The sequence below is a fragment of the Melanerpes formicivorus genome, unplaced genomic scaffold, assembly GCF_026170545.1.
Source record: "Melanerpes formicivorus ecotype bairdi unplaced genomic scaffold, bMelFor1.0.p_v2 SCAF_10, whole genome shotgun sequence".
NCBI lineage: Eukaryota > Metazoa > Chordata > Aves > Piciformes > Picidae > Melanerpes > Melanerpes formicivorus.
Genome location: NW_027142362.1, coordinates 12,339,781 through 12,367,446, shown reverse-complemented (window position 1 = coordinate 12,367,446; position 27,666 = coordinate 12,339,781). Strand labels below are relative to the sequence as shown.

At 41.2% G+C, this 27,666-nt stretch overlaps 2 protein-coding genes across 6 annotated transcripts; one reads left to right on the top strand and one right to left on the bottom strand.

Moving 5' to 3' along the window:
• The first annotated feature begins 326 nt into the window (after window positions 1–326).
• USP50 (ubiquitin specific peptidase 50) lies at window positions 327–5,338 on the top strand. Its single transcript, XM_068143727.1, has 6 exons — window positions 327–541; window positions 947–1,142; window positions 1,723–1,920; window positions 2,413–2,555; window positions 3,564–3,696; window positions 4,270–5,338. The coding sequence occupies exons 1-6, from the start codon at window positions 390–392 to the stop codon at window positions 4,444–4,446; spliced, it is 999 nt and encodes a 332-aa protein (XP_067999828.1). The 5' UTR covers window positions 327–389; the 3' UTR covers window positions 4,447–5,338.
• On the bottom strand, window positions 5,242–27,429 carry USP8 (ubiquitin specific peptidase 8). 5 transcript variants are annotated; one of them, XM_068143721.1, is made up of 20 exons: window positions 27,300–27,429; window positions 21,780–21,946; window positions 20,997–21,141; window positions 20,412–20,497; window positions 17,638–17,782; window positions 16,995–17,055; window positions 16,141–16,300; window positions 15,717–15,879; window positions 15,154–15,298; window positions 14,740–14,960; window positions 13,007–13,636; window positions 11,706–11,795; window positions 11,039–11,119; window positions 10,347–10,609; window positions 9,582–9,794; window positions 8,918–9,128; window positions 7,635–7,871; window positions 6,960–7,102; window positions 6,522–6,654; window positions 5,242–6,306 (listed from the first exon to the last, which is right to left on the bottom strand). In XM_068143721.1, exons 2-20 carry the CDS (start codon window positions 21,881–21,883, stop codon window positions 6,121–6,123), a joined length of 3,417 nt encoding a protein of 1,138 aa, XP_067999822.1. In that variant the 5' UTR covers window positions 21,884–21,946; window positions 27,300–27,429; the 3' UTR covers window positions 5,242–6,120. The 5 variants fall into 5 exon arrangements, with proteins under 5 accessions (XP_067999822.1, XP_067999824.1, XP_067999823.1 ...); XM_068143723.1 differs by having other exon boundaries at window positions 13,043–13,636; XM_068143722.1 differs by having other exon boundaries at window positions 16,141–16,285.
• Window positions 27,430–27,666: the final 237 nt, after the last annotated feature.

The window sequence follows — 27,666 nt, the reverse complement described above, 5'->3', positions numbered from 1 at the left end:
GTGCTCTGTAGGCAGAAAGTCCTAAGATAGTTATTCACAGCTGGTTAGTTTTGAGGTAATTTTATGGAGTCAAAGACTGACTGGAATCTCAGGAATATCTCAAAAATCCTCAGGGATTTAAATGATGCATCTCACCATACTGGGAAGAGCTCAGTGTGGCATCCAGTCTTGACCACTGTATTAGCTTGAAAGTAATTGTGAATGTAGTTTACAAAGAAGATCCTGAAACAGCAGGAAATGGCACTTCAGGACAGTGCCACATTCTGGAAACCACAGCTCAAGAAGCACCATAGCATTTTAGATTTCCACTGTTGTGTACTGTTTTTCCTAGTAGGTGGAAGTATGACTCCATTTGTGTAGAAAGCTTGAAGTATTCCTGCAAGCAACTGATGGAGGAAGCGAACAGCCAGGACCCAGGGCTCACTGGCCTGCTCAATCTGGGCAACACGTGCTACATGAATGCAGTTTTGCAGTGCCTCTGCAGCATGCCACCACTCGTGGAATATTTCCTCTCAGGAAAGGACAAATTAGCCCTGCAGGAGTAAGTTGATTTATCCATGCTGTTTTTTCACTTGGCACTTGTTTTTCTTCCCAAGGATATGTGGTGCCATGAGAATGTCTGAGGCGCCCACTCACCAGCTCCCCACCAGGCAGTTATAGTCAAATTGTCCACAAGCTCATTTTCAGAGACCCAGGGTTGTTTCCGTGCTGGGTAACTTAAGCATTATACTTTTTTTTTGGTCATCATTTTGATGTTAATGCCAGTTACTGTCATTGCTGTCTTGATGATGATTTCTACTGCTTTCTAATATCTGCAGAGCCCCCCAAACCATACTGTCAGAGCCACACTGTACCTGCATATATTTTCCTATTATATTATGCTCCCATTTGAAGGCAGAGTCTTTTCCTACCAGTAACTTACCTTTCTTTTTTTTTCCCCCCCAAGGGATACCAATGATTCTGCAGCTGCCTTTAGCTGGTTGATATCCACTATGTGGCTTGGAGACTGTGACTCTCTTTCCCTGGAGCCTTTCCATTCAGTCCTTCAGAAGCGGTACCCAACTTTTACCAAGCGGACTCAGCAGGATGCACAGGAGTTTCTGATCTGTGTGCTGAATGAGCTCCATGAGGCTCTCAAGAACGTAAGAGCCCAGCTGTGCTGGTTCAGGGCCTTTAGTGTTTCTTCTTTGCACTTTGTAATCTAGCATTTCACATAATGATTTCCTCTCCTCTTCTGAATTACATGATGTGCCTCTTCAAAACTTTTCTGTGTTTTGTATCCACACACACAGTAATTAATCTGCTCCTTGTGTAATGCTACATCAGCTTGCAGCCCCCATCTAAACGACAGTCCTGTCTGCAGCTCCGTTATCGTCATCTCCTCTTCTCCTTGCTCCTTCCATGCTTTACACTCTCCCTTTATTTCCTCTGTGGAAATCTTCATGTCTGCTGTGTCTCTTGTGCCTTTCTCTTCTTCAAACCCACTGATAAAAAGTTTGATTTCCAGCTGTTCTAATGTCCAGAATAATATATTTGTTTAATTTATCTCAGAAATGTAACTTAGCTTCCTCTGCATGTATGAAATACCAAGTGAAGTAATACATTTTAGAGCCTAGTCCTGTGACACAGGCAGAGGGCAGCAGCTGTCAAAACCCAGTGAAGACAAGCCTGAACTAGGTGGTTACCTCCATTTTTGTTTGTTTGTTTGTTTCGTCTACAAAGTCAAGCAAAAGAAAACATGTCCGCGACGCACAAAGAAGCAGAGGCGCTGCCAGCGAAACGTCGATTGTCACAGAGCTGTTCGAAGGCCAGCTCAGTTACGCCATCACGTGTCTGGAATGCAGGACCACCATCCGCAGACCTGAGAGCTTCACTGTTCTGTCCCTGCCCATTCCTTCTAAGAGCAGCTGCTCTCTCCAGGTACTGCTTCTAATACATTCCTGACAGTTTCTGCTTCGTGCAGCAATAGGTGGCTTAGACTAGTATATGTTCCCCAAAACCAGCAGGTGGTTAGTGGCTTTGGTTTCCTGGGCATTAAAGGTTAGTCTCCAACTGGGTCCTTAGATAAGCGTAGTTTCACTACTGGTCTCTGGACACGCTGGCAAGGTTACAAGAGTAACGCTGATGAGTTGCCATGAGGTTAGAGATACTAAGATTGTTCAGTGGCAACAGTGAGAGTGTCTTTCATTCCTGGACGTGTTTCCTCATCTGGGGACAGTGAAGGAAAACAACACTGGCTGCTTTATGCTCCAAGTGTATTTGCAACACCAGCCTTGCTGTATCACGCTTCAATAAGGAAGAGATCCAGAATACAGCAATCCCTTCTCTTACCTTGCCTCAGGATCTTCATGAGTGGAGATCTGTTTGAGCAAATGATTTGTTTTCACATTGGTTTCTTTTTTCCTCTGACAGGACTGTCTGGAATGCTTCTTTCGGCGAGACACACTGACTTCCAACAACCAGATCCACTGTTCCTCGTGCGGAACAAAACGAGATGCTGTAGTTGAGACCACCATAACCAAGGCACCACAGATTGTTATTTTTCACCTGAAGAGGTACAGTCTATATAGGGTAGGACATGGCTACTTCCTAGGATTTTTGAGATGTGAAGGACAGCCACTTGCATTTGCACAAAAGTCAAAAATAGCGGCAAATGAGCAGGTTTACTACTTTGGATACCTGGAAGCCAGGTGGCAGTTACAGCAACCTACCTGGCAAACGTGCAACTTGCCTTCCTGAAATCTCAAGACAAGGTGCTCTTGTGTTCCTCTCTGCTGCAGCCCACCGAATTTCACTCACTACCTTTGGAATCTCTTCTCCAAAGCCAGGGGTGACTAGCTACAGATTAGTTCAGTGGTTCGTGTGGGTTTTGTTTAATTCCTTAACTAAATCAGGTCTAAACCACTGGGTCTGCTAAACAGAAGCACACATCAGTGTGAGAGCTCCCAACTAGCAGACTTTACTAGCCACACATAGCCAGATGCTGAACTTATTCTTAATAGTCTATCCTTAACAACTTCCCACCTATAAAGAAAATTAGTCTGGGACAATTTGGGTTCCCAGGTCTGTATTATGTAAATTAATTATTTAATTTCTTGTTCAGCAGCTGCTTTTCTTGACATATTCAGAGGAACTTGTGGTCTCCAGCTGCAGCCCTTGGCCACATTGTAGCTGTTTAAAAGTATGGTGTTGCACTACAAGTTACAGGGGAAAGAGGGAGGCAGCCTTGCGTGCAAGAAAAGCTGACAGAGTCCAGAATGTTTAGGACAAAGCGACAGTGATGCAAGCTTGACTTCTGGCTGCTCTTATCACCTGTATCCATTTCTATTAGAGAGAAAGATCAGGAAGGAAGCTTTGCTTTCCCTGTTGGACATCTCATGTGGGTTCTGTGTGTTTTCTGTCACTTTATTGTAGCAGTCAATTTTAATACAGATCTTTCTTTTTCAAAAGACTGGGTAGTCATTCATTGGTTTTCCTTTCCCCAGGAAAACTCAGCAAAGCAACTCCCCCAGTGCAAGAAAAACCCCAAGTGTTATTTAAAATAGTGCAAAACTTTATTTCAGGTTTGAATGGCAAGGCAACAGGAGAAGGAAACTCTCAACTGACATCCACTATCCCCTCAGCAATCTGGATCTCTCTCCCTACACTGCCCCACATTGCTGTGTGGATGCAGAGTACAGCTTGTATGCTGGAGTGGTGAGCTTTTCCTCTCTTGTTTTTATTTGTAATCCCTGGCCTCCTGCAGCAGATGAAGATTGCATTGGCTTGAACTTTTTATATATAATTTGTAAAAAGAGTTTGCTTTTTTTTTTTAGGCATTGCTTATAGTAACCACAGAGAGAAATGATCATTTTCCTCTCCCTCAACTCAAAACCCCATGCACTCCTGGTACATAAGGACTGCTTGGAGCCACCTCAGCCTTTTCAGCATAAATTCACTAGCTGATCTTGTTTATAAATAAGAACTTAAACGGTCTCTTTCTCCGTCACTCACTGAAAGGCCTGCTTCTAGTAACCTGTATCAGGCCCAATAGCTGGGTTGCAAATTCAACATTGCAAAACCGAGATGTGTAATCATCAGCTAATTGCTCCCTTTTAAAGCATTTACTTGAATTATCATTCCTCATTGTAGGCCAAAGGGGGCTATAATGTTCTCTCCCATCTTTTCTAAGTGCAAGTGAAACAAAAAAGCTTGCAAATTCCCAGCTTTTCCTGCCCTATAAGGAGGAAACCTGAGACTTGTGTTGTAACAGTGTGGTGTTTGTTACAGAACCACTCTGGTTTTCTGGATAATGGCCACTACACAGCATTCTGCAAGCGCTCAGCCTCTGAATCCTGGTACAGGTTTGATGATGAACTGATCACCAAGATCCCACATGCCTCAGTGCAGACCAACACAGCTTATGTTCTATTCTACACCCATCAAAACCTTCTCTGCAACCACTAAAAATCTGCTAGCTGTGGAAAAGGAACATGGAATAGTCCAGCAATTGGAATTCATTGGCAGCATTAGCCAAGGTGTGTTTTATCAATAAAGTATAGAATATTTGTATTGCTGATCCTCTGTTGTGGCATTTCTAGGGAGAGGAGTCACAGCTTCCAAGCCTGTTAAGGAACATACCCCTGCTGCATTTGTACAAGGTCTGATGGTTGTTTTCTTGAGGGAGGGCAGAGGTTTGTCAAAAAGAACACAAAAACTAAGGATACAGATGCACTCACCTGAAAATGCCTCTTTCTCTGTTGCTCAAGTCTATCATGTAGTTTAAAGCTGCCTTTCAGAAATGGACAGTAGGATACTGAGGTGAGAGCATAGGAGCAGACACCTGAGGGTAGGTATTTCAGAAGAGAGCAGGGGATTAAGTGACCAATAATGTAAGAGAAAGAAAAAGTCATTATTCTAGTACTCTCATTTCTGTCCTTCCAGCACTGCAGATTTGTTTACAGCAGGTAAGCTTCAGGAAAGCAATCAATCCTGATCGTAATTCCATCAGCAAGACACATGCCCATAGACAGATAAAACCTCAGAATGCAGGACCTAGGATTTTGGAATGCCAGACTATCCAGAGAGGGAAACTAACCCAAATCCAGAGGGGGAAATGCACAAGATGCAACTAAAACAGTTTCTGAGCTACTCATTTTACACACAGCAGTATTTTCAGGCTGTGACTGTGACCAGCTTGTCCTTGCGTAGAACACTGCCCGTGACACACCTCGTTGAGAATGAAAACACCAAGCCCAAACATACATTTAACAGGATATATTTTTAAATCATTTCTTCATAAGGTCTTTAATGCATGTGTACATGAAAATTTATATTAAAAAATTAAAAAGGAAAAAAATCTCATTTGTTTAGAATAACTCTGAAGTGCACAAATATCGACAAAAGCTAACCAAAAAAAAAACCCAAACAAACCCAAAATAGAGCTCTGCTTTGTAAAGTAGTGTTGCAGTTACTTAGAGCTGGCAAATAAACACAATCCTCTCGAGTTCTTAGAGGCTCTCACAAAAAAAAAAGGACGACATAGTATTATATACATAGTTCTGCTGTGCAAGTATGCAATCAATATGTACACTTACATTCCTAACTGTTTACATCATTCTAGAGTATTCACAGTAGAATCAAGCTTAAGGTTAGAAATGTGAAAAGGCCATAACAGTGAAAGGAAATGGGGAAAAAAGAGAAGACAACAAAAGAAGAAGAAGAAGAAATCAAGATATGCCTTGGGATCTTCAGACATTTTGAACTACTCGGTAACAGATTTCAGATGACTTAAGCTAGAATTTCATTTTGGAGCAGACTAAAAATGTAGCTTGTTGGGTTTGTGGCTTTTTTTTGTTGTTGTTGTTGTTGTTGTTGTGTGGGTTTTTATTTTTTAAATAAATGGTAATGCAAGTTTGCTTTTTAAATGGTTTCACAGATGGCAGGATTACCACAAGCATTATTAATCAGTCTTCTGATTTCTAAGCACTAGTACTGACCAGAAAGAGCTCGCTTGCAGAAAAGCTGCTGCAACCATCCCTGGAGCCGTGACTGCTTGTCACACCTTTGCATACTCAGATGCATTCCCCTACCTCCTTTGCTCTTAGAATAAGAAAACCAGTTTTCTTAACCCAGCCTGCTTTACGTGGCCATCTCCACTGCTCGCTGTTCATACGAGGTGTAAAAGAGAATATATGCAGCTGAGGATTTCACAGATGACGCCGAGATCTCAGACACTTCATGGTCGTCAAACTTAAACCAGCGCTGTTTCGAAGCATTTTTGCAGTAGGCTGTGTAGTGCCCTCCATCCAACCCACCATAATGATTCTGTAAACAGAAGCAGAAAATAAGTCATGTCTTTGAAGGCTGCTTTTCCTTTCCTGGTTAAGGAAATGAACATGAATGTGAGATTCTTACTAAATACCAATGGTTCTCTTTAAAATGCAACCCAATCTGCAATCAGGTGGGCAGTCTGCAAACCCAGATGAAACCACACAGGCTAATCCAAGCCCTGGCAATTGAAACGTGACATGGTTACTTACTGATACTGAAAACAGATTGTATCTCTTCAAGTTATTCTTTGGACCAATAACATACTGCGAAAGGTCAAGGGTTTCCAATGGGAAATCTACAGAAGTTTGAAGCTTTTGCTTCCATCTTCCATCATAGGAAAATCTAGAAAATGAAAAAGCGTGGTTAAAAGTGACAGGTTGGTCACAAGAATATTCAGCATGTTTGTTTTCCCTGTTTTTAACCAGGATGTGATCTCAACTGAAGCATTTGGCTCCCAGTTTTGATTATGTTTGCACATGTGTTTCTTAGCACATGCAGGAAAATAAAATTCTTGCACGATTACAACTGGAAACACATCTGGAACTTATTCTAATTAAAAATGGTTAGCTACTGCACTGGAGCAATCAATCTCCAGCAAAGCCTGGGCACTTCACCCCAATTCATTTTCACCAAACAGTTTCTCTTACCTTTTCAAGTGCACGAGAAGAACAGGTGGCAATTTCCAAATTTCTATTTTTTTCAAAGAATCCCTTCGAGTTTTGCAATGGCTGCAGTAAAACCTGTTGTTATCAGTCAGCTTCTCTTCTTTGGAGAACAATCTAAGGCATTCCTAAAACAAAACACAAAAGGATTGTGAAGGGCCAAGTGCCTACAGAAGTGTAGCCCAGAGTGTTTGTTTCCAAGTTGGTTGTTAGCTTGCACCAAGTACCTGCATGCTATGCTTCACAAAAATGAGGGAAAATGAATTAAATCCACGAGTGGAATGAGATTTTTTTACTAAGTGTATTAATTAGCTGCAAGTGCTTCAAAATATACCTACAGTATTTTATTTAAGAACATCAAATGTTTATGCTATGACCTACAAAAGCAAATACCATGGGTGTATTTTCTGCTACTTGCAGCTTCAGCATTTCCATCCTGCTTGGATTTTAAAACTTCCATGGAATGACCTATTTTTAAAACCCAACTTTAGAAGGCTGAATAAACAATGAAGACAGAGCTGTTCGTGACTCAGGTACATGTAAGCTAAGGTGGAAGAGCAGCCAACCCCTTCATCAAGAGGCTGAGCAGAAGCAACATCACAATGAAATCACAGAGAAGTGCTTCTAATCCACAGACTGTTTCTCTCTAGTTCCACGTACCTGCAGCGTACATTTACTAGTGGACGCAAGCGGCAACGACAAATACATGAAAGCCTCAAAGGTTCGGGACTTCTTGTGACAGGTAAGACACTGCACTGTAGATTTGAACTGGCCTTGAAAGAGTGCCACAATAATGGACTCATTGAGCTGTTTGTGTTTGAGCCAGGCTAGTTCTGCTGCTCTGAAGTCATCAAGATGATCGTTGTTTTCTTCCTTGTATCTTTTCCTGTTGTCAGCCTGAATAACAGAAGTTTGAATATCACAGCCCTCTATTAACACACACACACACACACACACAAAAATAGAAAGTCCTCTCTAGAGGCAAGCACACTGTTGAATATTTGCATGAATATTTAAATATTTTTAAAGACTTCTTCCATTACTCCCTTCAGTGCCTTAAACCATTTCAAATTCAATTCCTGCTTTAATTCTGAATACTCATACTTCCTTCCACACAGGCTTCCAGTAACATAAACCTCTTAGGAAGCGAGAGGATCTTTATATGGGCAGTGACTGGCTGGAAAATAGCCCTGAGGAGAGAGACTTGGGGGTGCTGGTGGACAAAAAGCTCAACATGAGCTCTCAATGTGCTCTTGCAGCCCGCAAAGCCAATCAGATCCTGGGCTGCATGAGGAGAAGTGTGGCTAGCAGGTCGAGGGAGGTGATCCTCCCCCTCTACTCAGCCCTGATGAGACCCCACCTGGAGTACTGTGTCCAGTTCTGGAGCCCCTATTACAAGAGGGATGTGGAGGTGCTGGAGTGTGTCCAGAGAAGGGCCACAAGGATGATCAGAGGGCTGGAGCACCTCTCCTGTGGGGACAGACTGAAGGAGTTGGGGCTGTTCAGTCTGCAGAAGAGAAGACTCCGAGGTGACCTAATTGTGGCCTTCCAGTATCTGAAGGGGGCCTACAAGAAGGCTGGGGAGGGACTTCTCAGGATCTCAGGTAGTGATAGGACTAGGGGGAATAGAATGAAGCTGGAGGTGGGGAGATTCAGGCTAGATGTGAGGAGGAGGTTCTTCACCATGAGAGTGGTGAGACCCTGGAATGGGTTGTCCAGGGAAGTGGTTGAGGCCCCGTCCCTGGGGGTGTTTAAGAGCAGGCTGGATGAGGCTCTGGCCAGCCTGATCTAGTGTGGGGTGTCCCTGCCCATGGCAGGGGGGTTGGAACTAGATGATCCTTGTGGTCCCTTCCAACCCTGAATGATACTATGATACTATGATAAAACATTCTTTCTCTTTATCAGCTGACAGATGTGTAATTAGTTACAAGTGTATTGCTTACTTTATTTAGGTCTTCGTGCAAGCCATCCATTAGAAACAGAAGCAGTTCTTGGGAGTCCTGTTGGCTATATCCTGCAAATTGGTCATTAATCTTCCCAATTGTAATTTTGAAGTCTCTTGGACTGATATATTTATACTGTCCTGTCCATAAAGCTTTCATTATTACACCAAACTCTTCGGCCACTTCACCTTTATGCCCCAGGAAATTTGACCTATACAGTTAAACAGTCATAAAAAAAAACAACAAAAGGAAAAAGTGAACCTTTCAAATAACTTAAAAAAAAAAAAGGAACACTTATTAATTCACCACACTACCCCAAATTTTGATTTCTTTACACCAAGAAAAACTGGCAGCTGGACTGAGTTAAAACATCTCTCTGCTTTGGCACTAATTTGGTTCCACATTGAGGACTAGGCTGATGGGAGGTATGGCTGTTCCAGCTTGTTTTGTAAAATGCTCTGCTTGGTTTTTGGAGTACATTTACCTTTATTAATGTGGTAAGCACAATTTAATTAAGACTGTCCAGTAAATCCTGTCCCATCACACACATGGTTTTTGAAAATATCAAGACTCTTAACATTTAGCATGTCTCCTACTTAAAAAACCCAAACAACTCCCCCTTAATCCCACTAAGCGATATTTTTGTCAAGAATGAGGTTGTTACCTGTTGATATCATCTTGATACAAGTTTCTGTTAAAATAATCAGCGAGATGAGGTGCATTGCACAGACACTGCAATATGGAATTCATATAGCAAGTGTTCCCTAGGTTACGAAGTCCTGTAAGAGCTGGTCCCGATCCCCCAAACACAGGGTTAAGATTCCGAATTTGTGATGCAGACAGTCTTGAAATTTCAGCTTTTGTGTAGCAGACTGGTCTGTAAGGAAGAAAGGATCTTTCAGGAGTCTCAGACTTTACAAGGCCATGCACATAAACCAACAGAACCGCCCTCCCTCACAGGGAATGAAATGTCCTGACACAAGAGATCACCAACTGCATCATTTAAGGTATTCAAAACCAGCCAATGCGTACACACTGGCCTGTCGTGAGGCTGAGTTACAGCCTCCAGCACTTGTTCTGGGGCTTTTTTAGATTCACAGTTGAAGAGTTAGCTGTTGTTAAATTTAACCCAGTTGAAAAAAAAACAACTCTGCATTTAATATGTTAACACAAATACCACAACTCAGAAAGCAGCTGTTGTCCAATTACACCATGATGCCTGAAATTCACGTTAACACCCAACGGCTACATTGATTCTTGAAAGACAGCTGCCCTCTACACTGAACTTCTGGCACTGAAATGTAAGTCTATTGCTCTAGTATCCTTTCAAACCTACTTAGAAAATTACTGAATTTCAGTTGGTCAAAACCAAAGAAAGTTCTGCATGACCTCCTACTGCATGAGTTGTGGTAGAACTTATTGAACCTACTTATTGTCACGATTGACTGCAGGAGTTAGAGGAATTCTTTTCTTCTCTTCCTCATGAATAGCTTGGGTTATGTCTGGGGAAGAGTAGGAACGCTTCAGTTTGGAGTGCTCTCTTTCTCGTTCAACAGTCACCTGTGGCTTGGGTTTATGAGTTGGAGGGGTTGATGGAGGAGTAGATGAAGGAGCCATTTCTGGTGGATACATCTGAACAGTATTTGTTGGAGAGTGATAGTAACGAAAGGTTCCAGTGATTGGATCCAGAAACTTGGGGGAGAAAAAAAAAAGAGTTTCAAAACCAAGTAAAAATCCATCCTTCATTTACCTATTTTTAAACTAGTGCAAGAACAGAGCATGGTTTTTTCAAACATTGAGATGCTGACGGTTGTGACTGGCCTCAATACTTAGGGGATTAAAATTCACTGGAAGGAGGCACCACTTTCACCACAATGTGCACTAAAAGATAATTGCCCAGTACCAGGAATGAGGACAGGAAATGAGCTCTCCTGGCTGCATTCCAAATAATGTTAGAATTCAGAAAATAATCACGTGGAAGTTGAGAGGGGGAAGGGAAAAAAAAAGGCAAGAAACATAACAAAATCCCAAACAAGATCTAGCTTAGGAATAAGGCACAATTGAACTGTACTATGAAACTGCACAAGGCGCCTTGACTGTGACATCAGAATATAAAGTTACCTTTGCCCAGCCGGGAGGCAGTCCTGGTATTATCCTTCCCATTTCTTCACTTCGTGCTCTTATTAATGGCTCCCGCAGAGACTAATAAACAAACAGAAATGTAAGGTACACACAGTGACTTATGCAGAGCAGCAAGCTGCCTGTCACCCCCCTACAGAGTGAAATGATTCAATGCAAAACAATTCAGTTAAGAAATCCTTGATTATAGTTGGAAATCCAATGTACTGTAGTGGTAATATAGTACCACTGCTTCCTATCGCTGAACTTAAACAAAACCCATTTGTTGACATGCTCCAGAGAAGGAAGGCAATCCAGTCTCACAAAAGTCTGGATGCTTGGTTTCTTCCCTAAAGAAGCTACTTGATTAGGAGTATGTGCTTCTGTTAGGCACCTAAGGATGATATTTTCTCCCTTTCAAAGCAGGACATGAAGCAATATGCATGGGATGATGAAGAAGTGTGGAATGCTTCTTATTGCCAACAAACATATGAAGCCATCTAGTTAAAGCCTCAAGTGTTATTTTTTAGATGATTATGACAAATGAAAAGCAAACAGCTGTCAGCATGGTATGGTCTTTTCTTAAGAGGATGACTTTGAAATGAGGTGGAATGTAACATAATAATCTGCGCTCGATTTGTTTTGGCTACGTAAAACACATTGTATTTACTTTAAGTCTTTCAGTATCTTGTTCAGAATCCTCTCTAAGTGGTCCTGGCTTTTGAGCTCCACTGTCTGGTTGTCCTTTAACCCCAGTTTGCTGTAAAAGATTTTGAGAGAAGGCTTTCAATTTTCACCTGGAATGTGAGTAAAGAATGCTGATAAAGCAAAATAGGGGAAAAGCAGATTTCTTTCTTTGCTGGTTGCTGACTGCACATGCCACAAAGAAGTGGTTGCAAGAGGTATCCACATTTTTATTCTTCCTAGTCTATACTATAGGCAGTTCACTGGAACTGTCTTATGTAATACAACATTCAGCTACAAAGGCTATCTTTTATGTAACTTCAAGAGCTCAGCAATAAAGTGCAGAAGTACCACCTACACTACTGTGTTTTACAAATAGTTTTTAAATGACTCTTCCCCAGTTTACTTCTCACTATGACAAAGCCTCTCCAAGAAAAAGGCAAATTGTGACACCAGCGCTATGAATTTCTTGTATTGTAGGTAGTCATTACCTGAAGTTGCTCTGTCAGTCAAAAGCTCAAGAGTGATTGTGCTAAGGTTGGTCAGGAAGATTTATTTTGGCTTCCTTCTGCATTTGCATCAGGCACCAAAGTTTGGTCAAATAATATTTGCAGGTGCAAAAGGAAAGAAACGTATCCTAATGCATGTTCTTGAGAAATAGCTTTAAAGACACCTCTTCCAGTAGGGGGAAAGCACTCTATGATTCCATACTATTAGCTCAGCTTCACAAATGGCTCCTGTTTCATGATCAGATGATTTTTACGCTATCAAATTTTGCATTTTTTTCCAAGTATTTGAGGAAAGAAGGAACTGTGATGCCTGCCCCCACAAAGAGTTGAAATGGAACTGGTCTCAGCAAAAATGCTCGAGTGCTGCTCTGCTTCCTGCGTCAGTCACCTGAATCCTGTAATGTCGGCATGTAGGCAGCTGGGGGCACTAAAGAGTCTGCTGCGAAGACAATTCTGTCCCTAGCCTGCGTTACAGCAGCAGAATACACAGTAACTGACTTAAAACGCCACTACCTCTCTCTTTTGGAAACTTGCACTCTATGAACCACTCCTTCCAGTCGTATGTCAGTGGGAAGTTTTATTATTCTATGGGAATTTCATGCCTACCTATGAGCAACAGCTGAAGTTGTCTTGTGATAAAACAAAAAAACTGAATCAACCTATTTGTAGTTTGGTTTTAACTTTCTCCTCCACATTTATGGCCTAAACAAATGCAATGTATTTAAAACTTCCAGACTGACACTAGAGTGTGTGCTCACAAACCACTCTGAATACTTACTCCACGTTTGGTGGCCAGTTTCTCTTTTTCACTAACCTTGCCCGAAACAGTCACAGCGGTCTGGGATGCGTCACCCAGCGCCCGTCGCTGCGTCTCTGGTGTTCGAGTTCCCTTCTCTCTTTCTTCCATTGATACTTGGTCTATCTCAACCCTTTTGGCACCAATGCTTTCTACTTCATTTTTATTTTGCTTTTTTGCCTCCGCTGCTTCTTTGCGCGCTCGTTCTTGTTCCTTTTCCTCCTGCTCCCTTTTCATTTGTAAATCCCTCTCCTGTTCTCTGGCCTCTTTGGATTGCTGTAGCTTTTCTTTCTGTTCCTTTTCCTGCTGCTCTTCTCTCGCTTTTCGTTCTTGTTCTTCCTTCTCTCGTCTGAGCCTCTCTTTCTGTTCTTCCTGTTGCCTCTCCCGAAGTTCTTTCTCCCGTCTGTTTTTCTCCAGCAGAGCAGCGGTTTCTGCATGCACACGACTCTTTTCTTCTTCTGTCAGAACAATCTTTGCATCGTGCGGTGGCTTTGTGGACCGGTCTGGAACTATTCGTCCATTCTCAACAAGCTGGCTGTCACTGGCTGCACTTTGAGGCTTTGGTCTGTTATCGTCAGGGATTTTTAGTGAAGGCTTTTTAGTACGATCAACCTGTAACACAAGGTGCAGAACAACATTTTGCTACAGTTATTACTGTTCTGTCAGCTGAGCTTTTTCTAAGGGAAATTTATAAGAGGATAAAGATGAAACAAAGCTGACTTCTGCCAAAGGGAAAGTGAACTTCCAATTTCATTAAATCTGGTAACTCAAATTGCTTGTTAGTAAAATTAGGTATTCACTTAACTTCCAGGTGTCAGATAACAATGAACAAGCCCTACAGAACCATAAGGAGAGCGTTAAGCACTGATTGCTACAACTCTTTATTTACAAGCCTTCAAAGATGAACATTGTAGGGCAATCAGGCATTCCAATTTGGGCTTGGCCCTTGATCATGTGACACAGCACATGATTAAGGCAGGTAGGCTTGATGGAAGGAGGTATTTAAGAGTGGCTTATGGCCAGACTTAGGAGAGCAAGTGTCTTTAATGTTAAAGCTGAAGATCTGAAGAAATAAAGGTTTGCCTGGTTCACAGAAGAAAAGAAATAGGGTCTTCGCATTTTACAGTTCACAGTTCCTTGGCTGACATCTGTATTGAAGGCAGTATCTAGAAGCATGAAACTGGTAAGGTTATCTTAAGGACAATGTTCTTTTCTAGTGAATTCTTTTCAGCAGGCTTTATCCCCATGAAAGGAAGAAACAAATCCTAATGCTTTCATTACTGGTCTAAGGGTGCAAGCCACCTACATGTTTGAGGGAAGATACTGTTGCTGGAAAGCAGACCTTTGGAATAGCCAAAGTAAGCCATAGCCTAACTGCCCTCCCTGTATTTCTTTATATATACTTTGAGCAGAAAAGTTAGCTTATACACTTTCTGAATTATCATTAGTTGCTCACCTTGAATTTCTCAGTGGCTCTTATAAAAATATTGATGAAAAGCTCTGCAATTTTGCTAAGTATATTTAGTTTTATTAGTTCTGTAGATCAGTTACTATGGCTTCACAGGCACCAGTAGTGTCTGTACCAATCTATTTGCCTCTAAGGCTTAAACAAATAGAGAGTATGTTTTCTTGTGGATTTAAGCTCCTGCATGTGGTGGGTCTCTAATAGATTAACCATGTACTAACTCTGAGGAAAGAAAAGAAACACTGCTTACCTCAGGGATACCTCTTGAAATGGGTACTGGATTAACTACAAATGAACTGTCAGATTTTGGAACAGCAGCATCCTTTATGCTTGATCTGTTAAGTGATTTTAGTCTCTCTTCTAAATTATCTTCTGATTCTTCATTTTCAATTACTTCTGCTGGAGATGGCTTTGTAACAGTAACAGGTGGAACAGGAGCTGGCTCTTCCAGAGATGGATATGTAAAATCCACTTTAGGAGGGGGTAGAGGGGAGAAGCATGAGAGCACTCTCAAAACAAAACCACAAAAGCAGAGCAACACCCACATTCCACCCCAAAATTTAAATTTGGGCAGAACAAGGCCATCCCAATCATATTTGAATGCATTAAAGATATAGCAAATAATTAAGAACACTTGGGGGGGGATATCATCCTTTATACTTACAAGAAACAGTCATGGCTTCACTCCTGTTATGCTGGGGTGGAGTTACTTTAGCATTTGTTGTGTATTGGGGAAAACAAAGGAGCCAGTTTTCATAACCTCCTTCTAGAACTAGAGGTTCATTCTTCAGTATAGTTTTGCTTTCCCACTAAAACACAAAAAGGTTTGAAATAAATTACTTGAAAATAGAAAATAAACTTTTACATTTTAGCAGTGGTGGTGACATTTCTGTGCATAATCGTTACACTGAGACAGGTTGGTTTTGAGATTAAGTAAGAATTAAACAGGCTGCAAAACCCTTTTGGGCAACAGGGGTCTTTTTTGTGTTAGATCATGTTCAACACAGGTAGGTTCCTGGCTCTACCTACAACAGGGTCTGAATATTTCCAGTACAGAAGGAATCACTTACTAATAGGGCAACACGAAACTTTAGACGACGCTTCTGCTATCAAAATAAGCAGTCTTTGAAAACTGAAAGTGTCATTATATCTTTTATATACTCTGTAATTGCAGGTGCTTTAAGACGTTCATAATTAAGGTTAATATAAAATGTGAAACTTGCCAACCTTAAAAAGTGCATCTTTCAGGCTCTGAAGAGTTGTTCCTATCTTTAAGTCTTCAGCAGAACTAAACCAGTCTAGCAGTATAACATAATCGAAGTGTCCTCTCCTCTTCCATGGATCTTTAGAGTCCTCTGGGAGTCTAGCTTCAATCCAATTAGCAGTAACTCTGAAACATGATAGCATGCATTTAAACACAAATATACAAGTAACATTTCATCCAGCATTATATAATCCAGATGTTTGTGTGCTTGGGTAGAATAAGTAAGCTCAGTCTTTAAGTCAGTATTGAGCTGTCCAGATACATCTCACCCATGGGTATATATCGGGGAGCTCAAAACTAAGTGCACAAGTATTACTATTATTATTTTTCTCCAGTCAGGTTATAAAATTACAAAGTATTTCACTGTCACTAGACATTATTTCATACCCAGGACTGATAGCTTCTTCTGGGACGCTGATGGATCTTGGAATACATGATTCCTGATAATCCTTCAATCTTCGAGCATCCATTATAATCAATTCAATATTTTTGTCCGACATCATCGCAAACAGTTTCTCAGGTGTGACTGCTCCTTCAAACAGAGAAGCTGTTAGATGCAAAAGGCTACATTATAAATGGAGGTAGCTATGGTCACATCTGACTGGTGCAGTCAAGGCTGCAAACGGGTGAAACCGGCCATACAAGTCCTACAAAGTCACAGAGGTGAGACACTATAGAATAAACATGGTGGACCACTTCTTCCCGCTGCTATAGCGATTAGCACCTGACCTGCTGAATTTGACAACACTGAATGTTTCAATGATAAACTATTTTAACTTTTTGTTGTCCATATAAGCAAGCATTTGTAAGCTACACACTGCAGATTTTCCTCTTCAGCTAAGAATTCTAAGTAACACTTTCACAGATAATTGCAGGAGTTAAAAAATACCCAGAAGAATGGAAGGGGGAAGGAAAAATTTACTTAATTAAGAAAGCTGACACATTTCAGCCTTGCCTAGATTTGTTCTTATCAGCTGAGACTTTCTAATTTGACCACTTTAAGGGCTAGTTTGCCTTTACCATTATTAATCTGCTAAGTTATGAAGCTGTTATGTAGAGACTTCTAAATTCAAAAGAAGTGATGAAGGCTGCAAGACAGAGCTTAATTAATTACTAAAACACTATTACCAAACTGCAGGATGCAGTTCATCAAAATACCCTGAAATTGCAACGGCTTAGGTAGTAAATCCATAGTCAAATGGAGACCTTTTTCATCTCTCTGTGAATGTTGCATTTCTTACCACTACTCAGACTGTCAGGCTGATCCTTTCTTTCCAGTGAGTGCTTTCTCTCACCATTAATCTGTGTTGCAAAGAAAAAAAAGGAAGAGGTTACTGTAATATCAAATACTCAGAACCAAGGTGGCCAACAGACACTCTCATAAAGCCTGAAGGAAAATGGTCACACTGTAAACGGAAGGAAGACCAACAAAAAGTTTCTTCTACAGATGTGTCAACAAATGTACTAAATGTACCTAGACAGAAAACAGTAAATAATACAACCTAGAACATCCTCTGCTAGATGAAATCTGTGAAGTATCTGTGAAGAAGTTAGTTTCTTTCCACACTATGACTGAACAATCAGTCCTCTTCCAAATCAGAGACATATTATCCGTAACACATCAGCTTATTATCATTACCTAGGGGTTCTTACACTAGCCAGTTGTATTATAAAGCAGAATTTAACTTCACAAAAACTTAGTCTGCAAAACTTGGAGGCTGGTAGAGCCTCTTCCAAAGAAATGTCAAAGAAGGATTATGGGGAGTGTAAAACCATTTTAAAACCCCATGATTCTGAACTGGAAATGGCTACTAGCAGAGATCAAATGCTAGATGAAACCAAAACATAGAGACAATCAGAGAGTTTGTGAACATCTTTCGTTACCTTTTGGTTTTTTCCTTTGGAATCCACAGCACTTTCTGAGGCATTTTTGGCTGAACTCTTTCCATCATCTTTTGGTTCCTGCTTTTTCTGCAGCTCTTGTCTGTCCCTCTCTTCAAGTTTTTTCCGAACTTCAGCTTCCTCGTATCTGTTAAAGGGGGAAAAAAAACCCAAACAACCCACCTTTTTTTCAATATTGTATTTTTGGCCAGCCTTGGATAATTAACATCAGAATCATCAAGTCTTGAGGGGGAAGTATTTAAAGTTTTTTAAAAAGTTAGAAGTATTGTCAATTTTTGTATTTCAAACAAGCATCATTTTCCTCCAAGACTGTGTGGTATTATTTCTCCCGCTTTTGGGCTGGCTTTCTCATTCTTAAATCCTGATTTTGGTCCTATTTCAGAGCCACTAAGCCTAACATTAGGCTAAGTGATTAATTTTATTTTCTTTCCCCCCCTCTAAACCTGGGGTCAATGCTTAGGTACAATGTCACTAAATTTTACAGAGGAAAGAGCAGGTATTGGTGACTTGCAGATAAACTTCACTATATGGTAACAACCATCCCAGGTATTTTATATAGCTTTGCAACAGATCTAACAGTAAGTTAGAAGTAAGATAGCTCAGATATCTAAATTTCTTGTTTCTGGGAAGCTGGATCAGAACTACTTACATTGCAGCAGTCACCATCAGAATGTAAACTGACTTTATAATACTGTTATGTCCTCACCTGTGTCCCTGCTGTAGTCCTTTTACTAGGGCTACAGTGAAGTTCAAGACTGGACATGTATAGCCAAAGAGTTTTGGTGGAGCCAAGTCTTGCATACAGCTGTCCTCTTCATAAAGCTTTAAGACTTTACAATTACCACCCCCAGCCTTTTCCCACTGTAAGGATAATCATGATATTGTAAAACAGTGACTTCCAAACTGTAGCTTTTAGATCACCAAATGCAGGTCTGCATAGTCACATCACTGTTAAACAGTATTCTATTATACCTAATACAACTGACAAGCTTAAATGTTACTAACCCATAAGACAAAAAATAGAATGTTTTTGAACTAACAATTCTGAGGACCAAACCAAGCAGTAAAAAAAAACAAACCACCACCAAACTGTATTAGTAATTGCTCATTTTGATCAGATGCTGCCTAACAGAATTAAAATGATGCTGACAATATAGCTGTATTTCACATCTGAAGTACTGTGCTAAAAAAAAAGAGCACTAAATCAAATTCTGCTTCCAAATCTATTCCACCAATTGGTCACTAACAGGAAGGAGGCTGCAAGTTTCTAACTTTATTTTTTAAACAGGCTTCTTAATTTGGCAAAGCATCATAACTTAGTGCATTTTGTTCTCAACTGGAGTTAATGACAAAGCATATTTCAGAGTTTAGTTTAATTCCTTCAATATGGAGTATTTACCCACAAATTTCCCACTTAATCCTTTGAAGCACGTAGTAGGTCATTCATATAGATATTCTGCTCTTACACAAATGATTCAGTAGCTCCACCTTTAGTTAACAATTAACATTCAAACTATTTGCTGGCCTACTGCCTGGAGAAGATATTACACAAATAATTTCCCTGAAACCACTTCTGTAGTTACACAGGAGTCATGTTTCATTTATATTCCCTTTAAATATATATACTTTTTGCCCAGAGTAGTTGGAAGTTATCCATTGTGTCAGCTTTCAAAATTTGGTTCCTTTCAAAACAAGCCACAAGTTACTAAACAATAGGTCCTGAAAGAATTTTGAGTTTCTGCAATTCTATCAGTGTTTACTTTTGTAGGGAATTAGTAGTTCTGTTAGACTCTAAAAGAAGGAAAACTTAGACTGCTTCATGCACAGTATCGTGAGAGATCTTTGGAAAGTCTCTTTTCACATGTATGTAACTACATTCTTTTTCCCTTGTTCACCTAAAGTTTATGGATCAAGCACTTCAAAGGGAATTGATTATGCTTTCACAGCAATATTGGGGGGGGAGGGAATGGGAGGGGAAATGATTCTAGCTGAATGGAAAGAGCTAAAAGGGTGAGAAGAGGGCAAGATAGATATTCATTAGGCATGTGAGAAGTAGACCAGACTGGAAGCAAGGCATACTGCACTAAATATCACCTGAAGATAGATTCTACCTTACAACTTAACAACACAATTTTGTGCCTTATGGCACAAAGACATGTAGCTTGACAGCTGTAAATGAGCTACCCAAAAGCCTGTTACCATCAGCTCAGTTACACATTGGCAAAACTGCTCAGTTCCATTAGTTGGCATGTGGCAGTGGCAGAGAATCAGTGCAGCAGCTAGCTAAAGAATCAATGGTGTTTCCTTAGTGTAAACTAAATCCCCACTAGGAGAACTTTTAAACATATGTAAATATTAGGAACACTCATTAGTGTATTTGGTTTCAAGTGACCTCATGATAAAAAGGGTAAGGAGGAAATGGCTCTTGATCTCTAGTGTGTGTATACATATATATATAGTTTATATCTTTAAGGTTTTTCATTAGTCATAGGAAACAATACCAACAAACTACAGTGACCAAAAGTTAAGACACCATGAACACTGTATACAGTGGCAAGTTATTACAGCATGTGACCACAAAATCTTTAATAACAAGACTTTTGTAGATAAATAATATAAGCTTCCAAGAATTTTGGGCATCTAGGGTCTGCTCAAGTGCAAACCCTCGCTATTAAATTGCATGAAACCCTGCAATTTCAGGTGTGTGGGATCAGGTATAACAAACAGTATCTTCTCTATTAACTGTATTCACGTACCTGAGTTTAAGGCTGTCTGACAGTCTTTCAGCTTCTTCAATAGCTTTTTTTAAATTTGTAGGTCCAAGAATTGAATGAAAATAATCCTAAAATTACAAGCACGACCCCACATATTAATAGTACAGCTTAGTAATGCCTACTTCAGTGCATATCAAGGGCCACTAATGTACAGAGAATTGGTACTTACATAAAATTATCTATGCCAACAAGAGAAACTGGTTTGGATCAAAATTATTTCCCTCTCAAACATGAGTTTATAAATAAAAGTACTCTATAGTGCTCACAAGTATAGGATAGCCAAGGCAAATGTACCAAGACCAATTTGAGTGGGAAAGATGACAGAAATACCTTTCCCTGAAAAAATAATCATGGACCTGACAATTTATGGATCTTAAGTGTACTGAAAGTAAACTGTAAAAAGCAATTAACAATAGACTTGTCCAAAAGAGGGAGAACACAGCTGCTATCATAAGTGAGACAGTTTACTTCATACTAGTGTAAGTCTTTGAATGCACATTAGTATAATTCTCTGTACTTCTAATGCTTCTACCAATGCAGAAGAGGTCTTTGAGAAAGCTTTTATACCTGTTGCTGCTTAAAATCAGGTCTCTTCTTAATAAAGTTATAAACAGTCACATATTTCATATATAGGATGTAAGCTTTCTCTTCATCCCGGTCCAACCTGCTTTCCTCTGCTGCCTTGAAAATCTTAAGGGCACTCTGCACATAACTGAAATCAAAGAAAAGTAAAGTATGTGGTTGGTGACTTGTTTTTATAACAAGATGACATTTTAAGTGTTCACAGCCTCTGTCCACACATTAACCATTTCAGATTAAGCATATCATAAGACTTTCACAAAGAATTAATTACAGTCATGCTCCTCTACATAATGTTTTTCTGTTAGTTTACTATCCTTATTTAAATTCCTCCATAATTACATACCATACTGAGATATAAGTTAAAAAAAAAGAGACTTTTCCCTTCTAAAACAAATTTTTTTTGGACGAAAAACTGATTCAGTCAGAGAAAATGGAATGGCCAATTGTCTGAAATGCTAGAGGTAAAATGTTTTCTAGTCACACACATCCTAAACTTTTTATTACTTTGGGAATTTGCATTCATGTAGCCTTTTCTCACAGTGCCCACATCTTCATGAGCACTATGCTCTGTTCAAATCATGTCTTGCCATGTATGTCATATTACCTCCCATAGGTAGTAAGCATCAGAGCGACAGCCGAGAGCTGTATGTAAGACTTATCCCACAGAAATAACTGAGGAAATTTAGATTCACAACATAGCTGCTTTGGAACCTGCTCAGAAGAGCAGCAGTAATACTTTTAATAGTAACCCAAAATAAAAAAAGATACCTCTTTGTACTTGTTTTTTCAGGTTTTATTTCTGTCTTCTTGTTGAGATCTTTCAATGAAGTACAGAGATAAAGCTCCTTAGGTACAGATGCCACAGCAGGCATGTTAATGTTGTTGTTTGTCTCTTCTAGGATGGTATAGCCTCTTTAAAGTCTCTAAGTCTTTTTCTGGTGGGGAAAAAAAAAAAAAACAAACAATAAGGAGAGCTCAGATACATTCCAATGACTTTTAATACAGTTACAGCTACCTCTATGATCAGATCCTGAGCTGCATCAAGAAAAGTGTGGCTAGCAGGTCAAGAGAGGTGATTCTCCCCCTCTATTCAGGTCTGGTGGTACCCCACCTGGAGTACTGCGTCCAGTTCTGGAGCCCCTATTACAAGAGGGATATGGACGTGCTGGAGTGTGTCCAGAGAAGGGCCATGAGGATGATCAGAGGGCTGAAGCACCTCTCCTATGGAACAGACTGGAGTTGGGGCTGTTCAGTTTGCAGAAGAGAAGACTCCGAGGTGACCTAATTGTGGCCTTCCAGTATCTGAAGGGGGCCTACAAGAAGGCTGGGGAGGGACTTCTCAGGATATCAGGTAGTGATAGGACTAGGGGGAATGGAATGAAGCTGGAGGTGGGGAGATTCAGGCTAGATGTGAGGAGGAAGTTCTTCAACATGAGAGTGGTGAAGCCCTGGAATGGGTTGTCCAGGGAAGTGGTTGAGGCCCCATCCCTGGAGGTGTTTAAGCCCAGGCTGGACGAGGCTCTGGGCAGCCTGATCTAGTGTGGGGTGTCCCTGCCCATGGCAGGGGGGTTGGAACTAGATGATCCTTGTGGTCCCTTCCAACCCTGACTGACACTATGATTAGCTAATCTATCTCACCTTATGTGACCCTAGGACTAGATGCAATCCTCCAAAAGTGACACAATTATTTGAAATACTTCCAGATAATTCATCAAGAATGCTAGCAATATTTTGTTAATAGAAGAACAAGAAACTAATTGCAAAATGTTGACTTAATGTTCAAAATCATCACATCTAGCAAGTTTATTCAACTGTAGTGCCAGTAAGTATATTACAAAAAAACCAAAATAGCTGACTTCTCTGTACTCTGAAATTTGTAATGGCTAATGTTTTATTGCTAGCTTAGCACAACTCTCTGCAAATACACACTACATCCTTGGAAAGGTGACTTCTAATGTCTTGGTAAGAGACAAGCTGAGACAAGGAAGATTGCTAGTGTTAAAGTTAACTTGAAATTTCTTGGACATGCTGTAGGGCTTAAACTTGTCAGTACCATTGTCTTTCTGATCTCATTTGGAAGTGTTCTTCTGGTAGCCATGAACAAGTTGAGTTTGGCCATAAGGGACTACTCTATCATCTCATCTGACACTCCCGACAGAGCAGTCCATTAAGTCTAACTAAAAATCCTTGAATCTAATATGTGGTATTCCTTCTCAAGCATTAATGTGCTAGCAATACTGAAGAAATTAAGGACAACCAATTAGAAGAAAGAGGATCAAATGATCCTGACAAATACATTGTTTTCTAGTGAAAACCCACAGGGTCTTTGACAAGATGAAGGCAGAGCATTTTCCGTCTGCCTTCAAGGTGATCAGCATGACAAATGTGACCAAGAACTGCCAGGCTGCCAGGGACCTCAGACTAAAGTTTCACCCAACTACATCGATCCACAGACAACTGCCACCAAATGAGGTGGTCCTGATTTGCCTCCCTCTTCCTCATTCTGGTCTGGTATTTGTCCAACCTCTTACTGAGCCAATTCAGCTTGCTGAACAGGCAGAAAGGCTACACACATTGTGCAAGGAGAGCAATCAGTGCATGCAGCCAAGAATGAGAAGGCAAGGAGGGAATGCTACTGCTTCCCATGGCACAGCTGTTGTGTTCTTGAAACTATCACTGCATGCAGTATCACTAGGTTGACTGTTCTTGGTGTAGGAACTGATTATCAAAGAAAAATACTAAGTCCATATCAGAAAGGAATGCAAAAACAAGGTTAAGTCATATGTCGAATGACAACTCCTTACATTAAGGTCTGGCATGCCAAGGTCAGACTAAACAATACTTTGATAGATAACTTGCTCTTTGAACACACAGATGCTGTACTTGCTAATATCCAGAATTAGAAAGCAACTTTTCAAAATTCAAGAGCTTGCCAAAAATCTCCCTTTAGGAGACTGATTTTGAGACAATTCTAGAAAGCAAGTAATAAATTTTCTCAAATACTAAATTTAATACCTAAAAATATATCCCATACCCCACTCATACTAAAACATTGTCTTCCCTATTATACAATGTCTATCAGACTCAACATTAAGATTTCAGTATTGTTTGTCTAATTCTACCTTCAGAGCATGTCTTTACCTGGCCTGCCTTTTTTTTTTTCCCCCTTGGAACATAAATAGATTCTTCTCTTTGAAGCTTTAAGTCTTTTCCAAATATATCTTGAATGTTTGCTCTGTTACGTAACCAGTATTAATCTTAAATGGCAGCATTTAGTTATGTTCTGACAGAATATTGTAACTAAATATGTAGTCTGAAAAAGAGATGAATATAACATTACTGTGTCTGTGTGCATTTGAGGGGGAAAACAGCCCAAGATTATGTGGAAGATGAACCACTTAATGGAAAGCAAAAGATGCCAGTGAATTTTCAAGTGTTGCTGACACACCTTGATACAAGCAGCTCTTCTGGAGCATCATCTATATAAATGTAGAGTCAGTGGATAAAAGCCAAGATTTGCTTTGAGTTTTGGCTCAGAACAAAAATTGGCTTTCCATGTTTTCCTGCAGTGGTTACTAAGTTATAACTGCAGGTCTTTAAACTGCCAGACAAGTTCAGTGCTGAACTTTTATCTCCTGATCTGAAGAAATTTCTGTACCTTTTTCATAATGTGAGCTACTAACCACAGTATCTGATTACTCTTTGATCTCCCACAGCATCATCATTCACACAATATGCTGCAGTAAAATGAGTAAGAGTGGATTAGGAATAATATTTTTAATTTATTTTTTGAAATCAAATTCTCAACAGCCTACTTAATGGGATTATATACAGCATATATCATGAATTGGTAAGATTTCAGCTGCACTCTTGAATTCATTCTTCTATGTAGACCTTTATCTATGGCACTAAAACTAGCATTTTCAGGTTTATGCATTAAAAAAACTAATCCCCTAATTGGATTTTAGTCAGTAGTGGCCTACAGACTGATCACTAGTTGCCAACTGACTACTCAGTCTTGGCTCACAAGGACTCTTAAAACTCCGTAGGCTTCCAGCAATTTTTTTTCTTGTACTCAAATCAACAGTGTTTGGGGGTTTTGCTTCTTTGAGCAGCCTCTGGGAAGAGTGATTTCAGAGTCCAGATCAGCTCCTTCATATATAAATATAACCATCTGATTCTCAACACAGTTTTTTGCAGGTATCAGATTCCTAAGAGGCCTGGTCTCCACTGTAGAATGCAGCTAAACAACCTGCATGAAGACATTCAGAAATATTTAACATACAGTGAAATGCATGGAGATAAACTAGTTACTGCAAGGTCTGTATTTGTTTCCACTGCAGTGAACTGTACTTCATCAGAATCACATCCATTTTACCATGATAGACTCTTGCCGCTCCACACTACTGTCTAGATGAGATTCACATTTGCTGAGCATTTCTTTTCCCTCCACACTTACAAGCAGCATGTCAACACAATGACAACACTGAGACATCAATGAACCCTTCCAACTACACACACAGATATTTCATACAACTCTAAGAAAGATGGATATTTTCTTTCCCAGCAAGAGAAAAGAATTGGATAATAAAGCCATGAACACAAGGGACTGAAGAAACCATAATAGGTAAATCCACTATTCAGCAACCCTGTGAGGAAAAGGAAACAACCAATTTCAGGCTTATCAACTTTTTCCTACAAAACTGAGATCAGACTCAAAACTGACAATCTTTTCTGGCCCCAGCTGAAATATTATCCCAGGTTCCTTCTTTGTACCCAAGAGTGCTGAAAACCAGCCCAATATCCCAAAAACATAAGGGAAGTCACGATTGGATGTTCATAGACACTTAAAATACTTAGAATAGATAGTTTTACACTGACAGTTGGTAACAGGTTTTTCAATGTCTAATTATCATGCCTGTTTTACTAAGGATATGAGTAAGCTTTAAGTAGAATGATCATTGCAAGAACAATGCACAGCAGCAGTTACACTACTGTAACATAGTCTGAAATAACTCGATGTGCTAAGCAATGTGCATCATCAAGTCAGGTATGTAATAAGGTATTATTCACTCACTTTTGTCTCTAAGACTTGCACAAACAAGAAATGTTTCTCACAAGCATTGAGTTCCTCACTTCTCTTGGAAATGTTTCACTGTTTGTATTCTGCACTGAAAAGTTGATTGTGTTGAGATTATCAGTATTAATCTAAAAATACAGTATTTTAACATGATTGACCTATACAATCGATCAGTGTATTTCTCCCTGACAGCTGTCCAGCTTGCTCTCAGGCTCCTGTACTGTTAATACTACAGGCCTTGGTCCTGTTCCTTAATGTGCATAGGCTGATTACAACCACCAGGGTTTCACAGCAAGGCTATGACAGGAGACCACCAGTTATCAAGGCACCAACGTGTTGTCGTGTCTTTGGCCATGTACCTTGCTGAAACTACCTGCACAGCCAAGTCTGGAAATAATTTTTTTGCACAGTGAGAAAATCCCTTCTGGCAGCTCACTCATGCAATGGTTTGACTGATACTAACAGGGAAGAATGACACTACAAAGTTATGTTGCTGAAACGAAAATAATTTGGATTTTATACAGGAACTTTTAAAGTTACTCAATCTATTAAAGAACACAAATAGCTTCATTCTTACTTAAATTAGCATCTACAGAGCGTACAGGAGCAGTATACGTGATAAGATGCTGAGGAGGTGGCAGCGAGGCTGAAAACTCGGATTCCGAGTTTGTAAGTGAGTGGTTAAAACCCTGCCGCGTCCGGGTGCGGGCCCGGCCAGCGCGGTGGCAGTCTCCATGACACCGCAGCTCGCCGCCTCGCCCGCTCCGGCCGGCGGACTGCACTCTGGGAAGCGCTGCTTCCCTGTCATCTTCCTCCGGCCGCTCTGGGGCTCCGGCACGGCTTCCCCAGACCCCGGCCGGGTTGCGGCGGGGGGCGCTTTGGGGGCTGTCCAAGGTCACATCGCCGGACGCGGTCCGGAGAGCTGCCGGCTCCTCACGGGGCCGGCCCAGGCCCGATTCTGCCTTCCCCCCCGCCACCGCGCAGCCCAGCTCCCTTCCCCCCGCCCTTCGCAGGCCCTAAAGAGCCGCTTCTTCCCACTCCAAGCCGCACTGCGGGGCTGGACCCGGGGCTTCCCTCCAAGGGCGCCCGCCCCCTCTCACAGCGGCCGGAGGAGGCCGTAAGGCGAGTCCGCCTGCCCTGCAGGCCTCGATCCCAGAGCGGCCGGGGCATTGCCCTGCCCAGCGCGACGGATCCGGCTGCGTACTCACCGCCGCGGGGACTCGCTGCCTCAGCCCGCCGGCCCGGGGCAGGCCCATGTCCGAGCGCGGCTGCCGAGCAGACGCTACGCGGCCATGGCTGCTGAGGCAGAACTCGGCGATCTTACTCCCTCCCTCCCTCCCGGGCCTCCGCTCCCCCGCGGGGGCGGGGACTTTCCGCGGCCCTATCCGGGCCGCGGGAGCCTGGCGACCGGCCGCTGTCCTGTAGGCTCTGTGGGGCGCGGCCGAGCTGGGTTAGGCGGGGATCTGCCGTGGACCTCCCTCGGAGCTGGGTGTGGTGTGAGGAGAAGAAGGAAAAGAAGGAAAGACCATCCTCAGGGGCAGCCCTGGAGAGTGCTTACAGGCAAGCGTGGGGTTA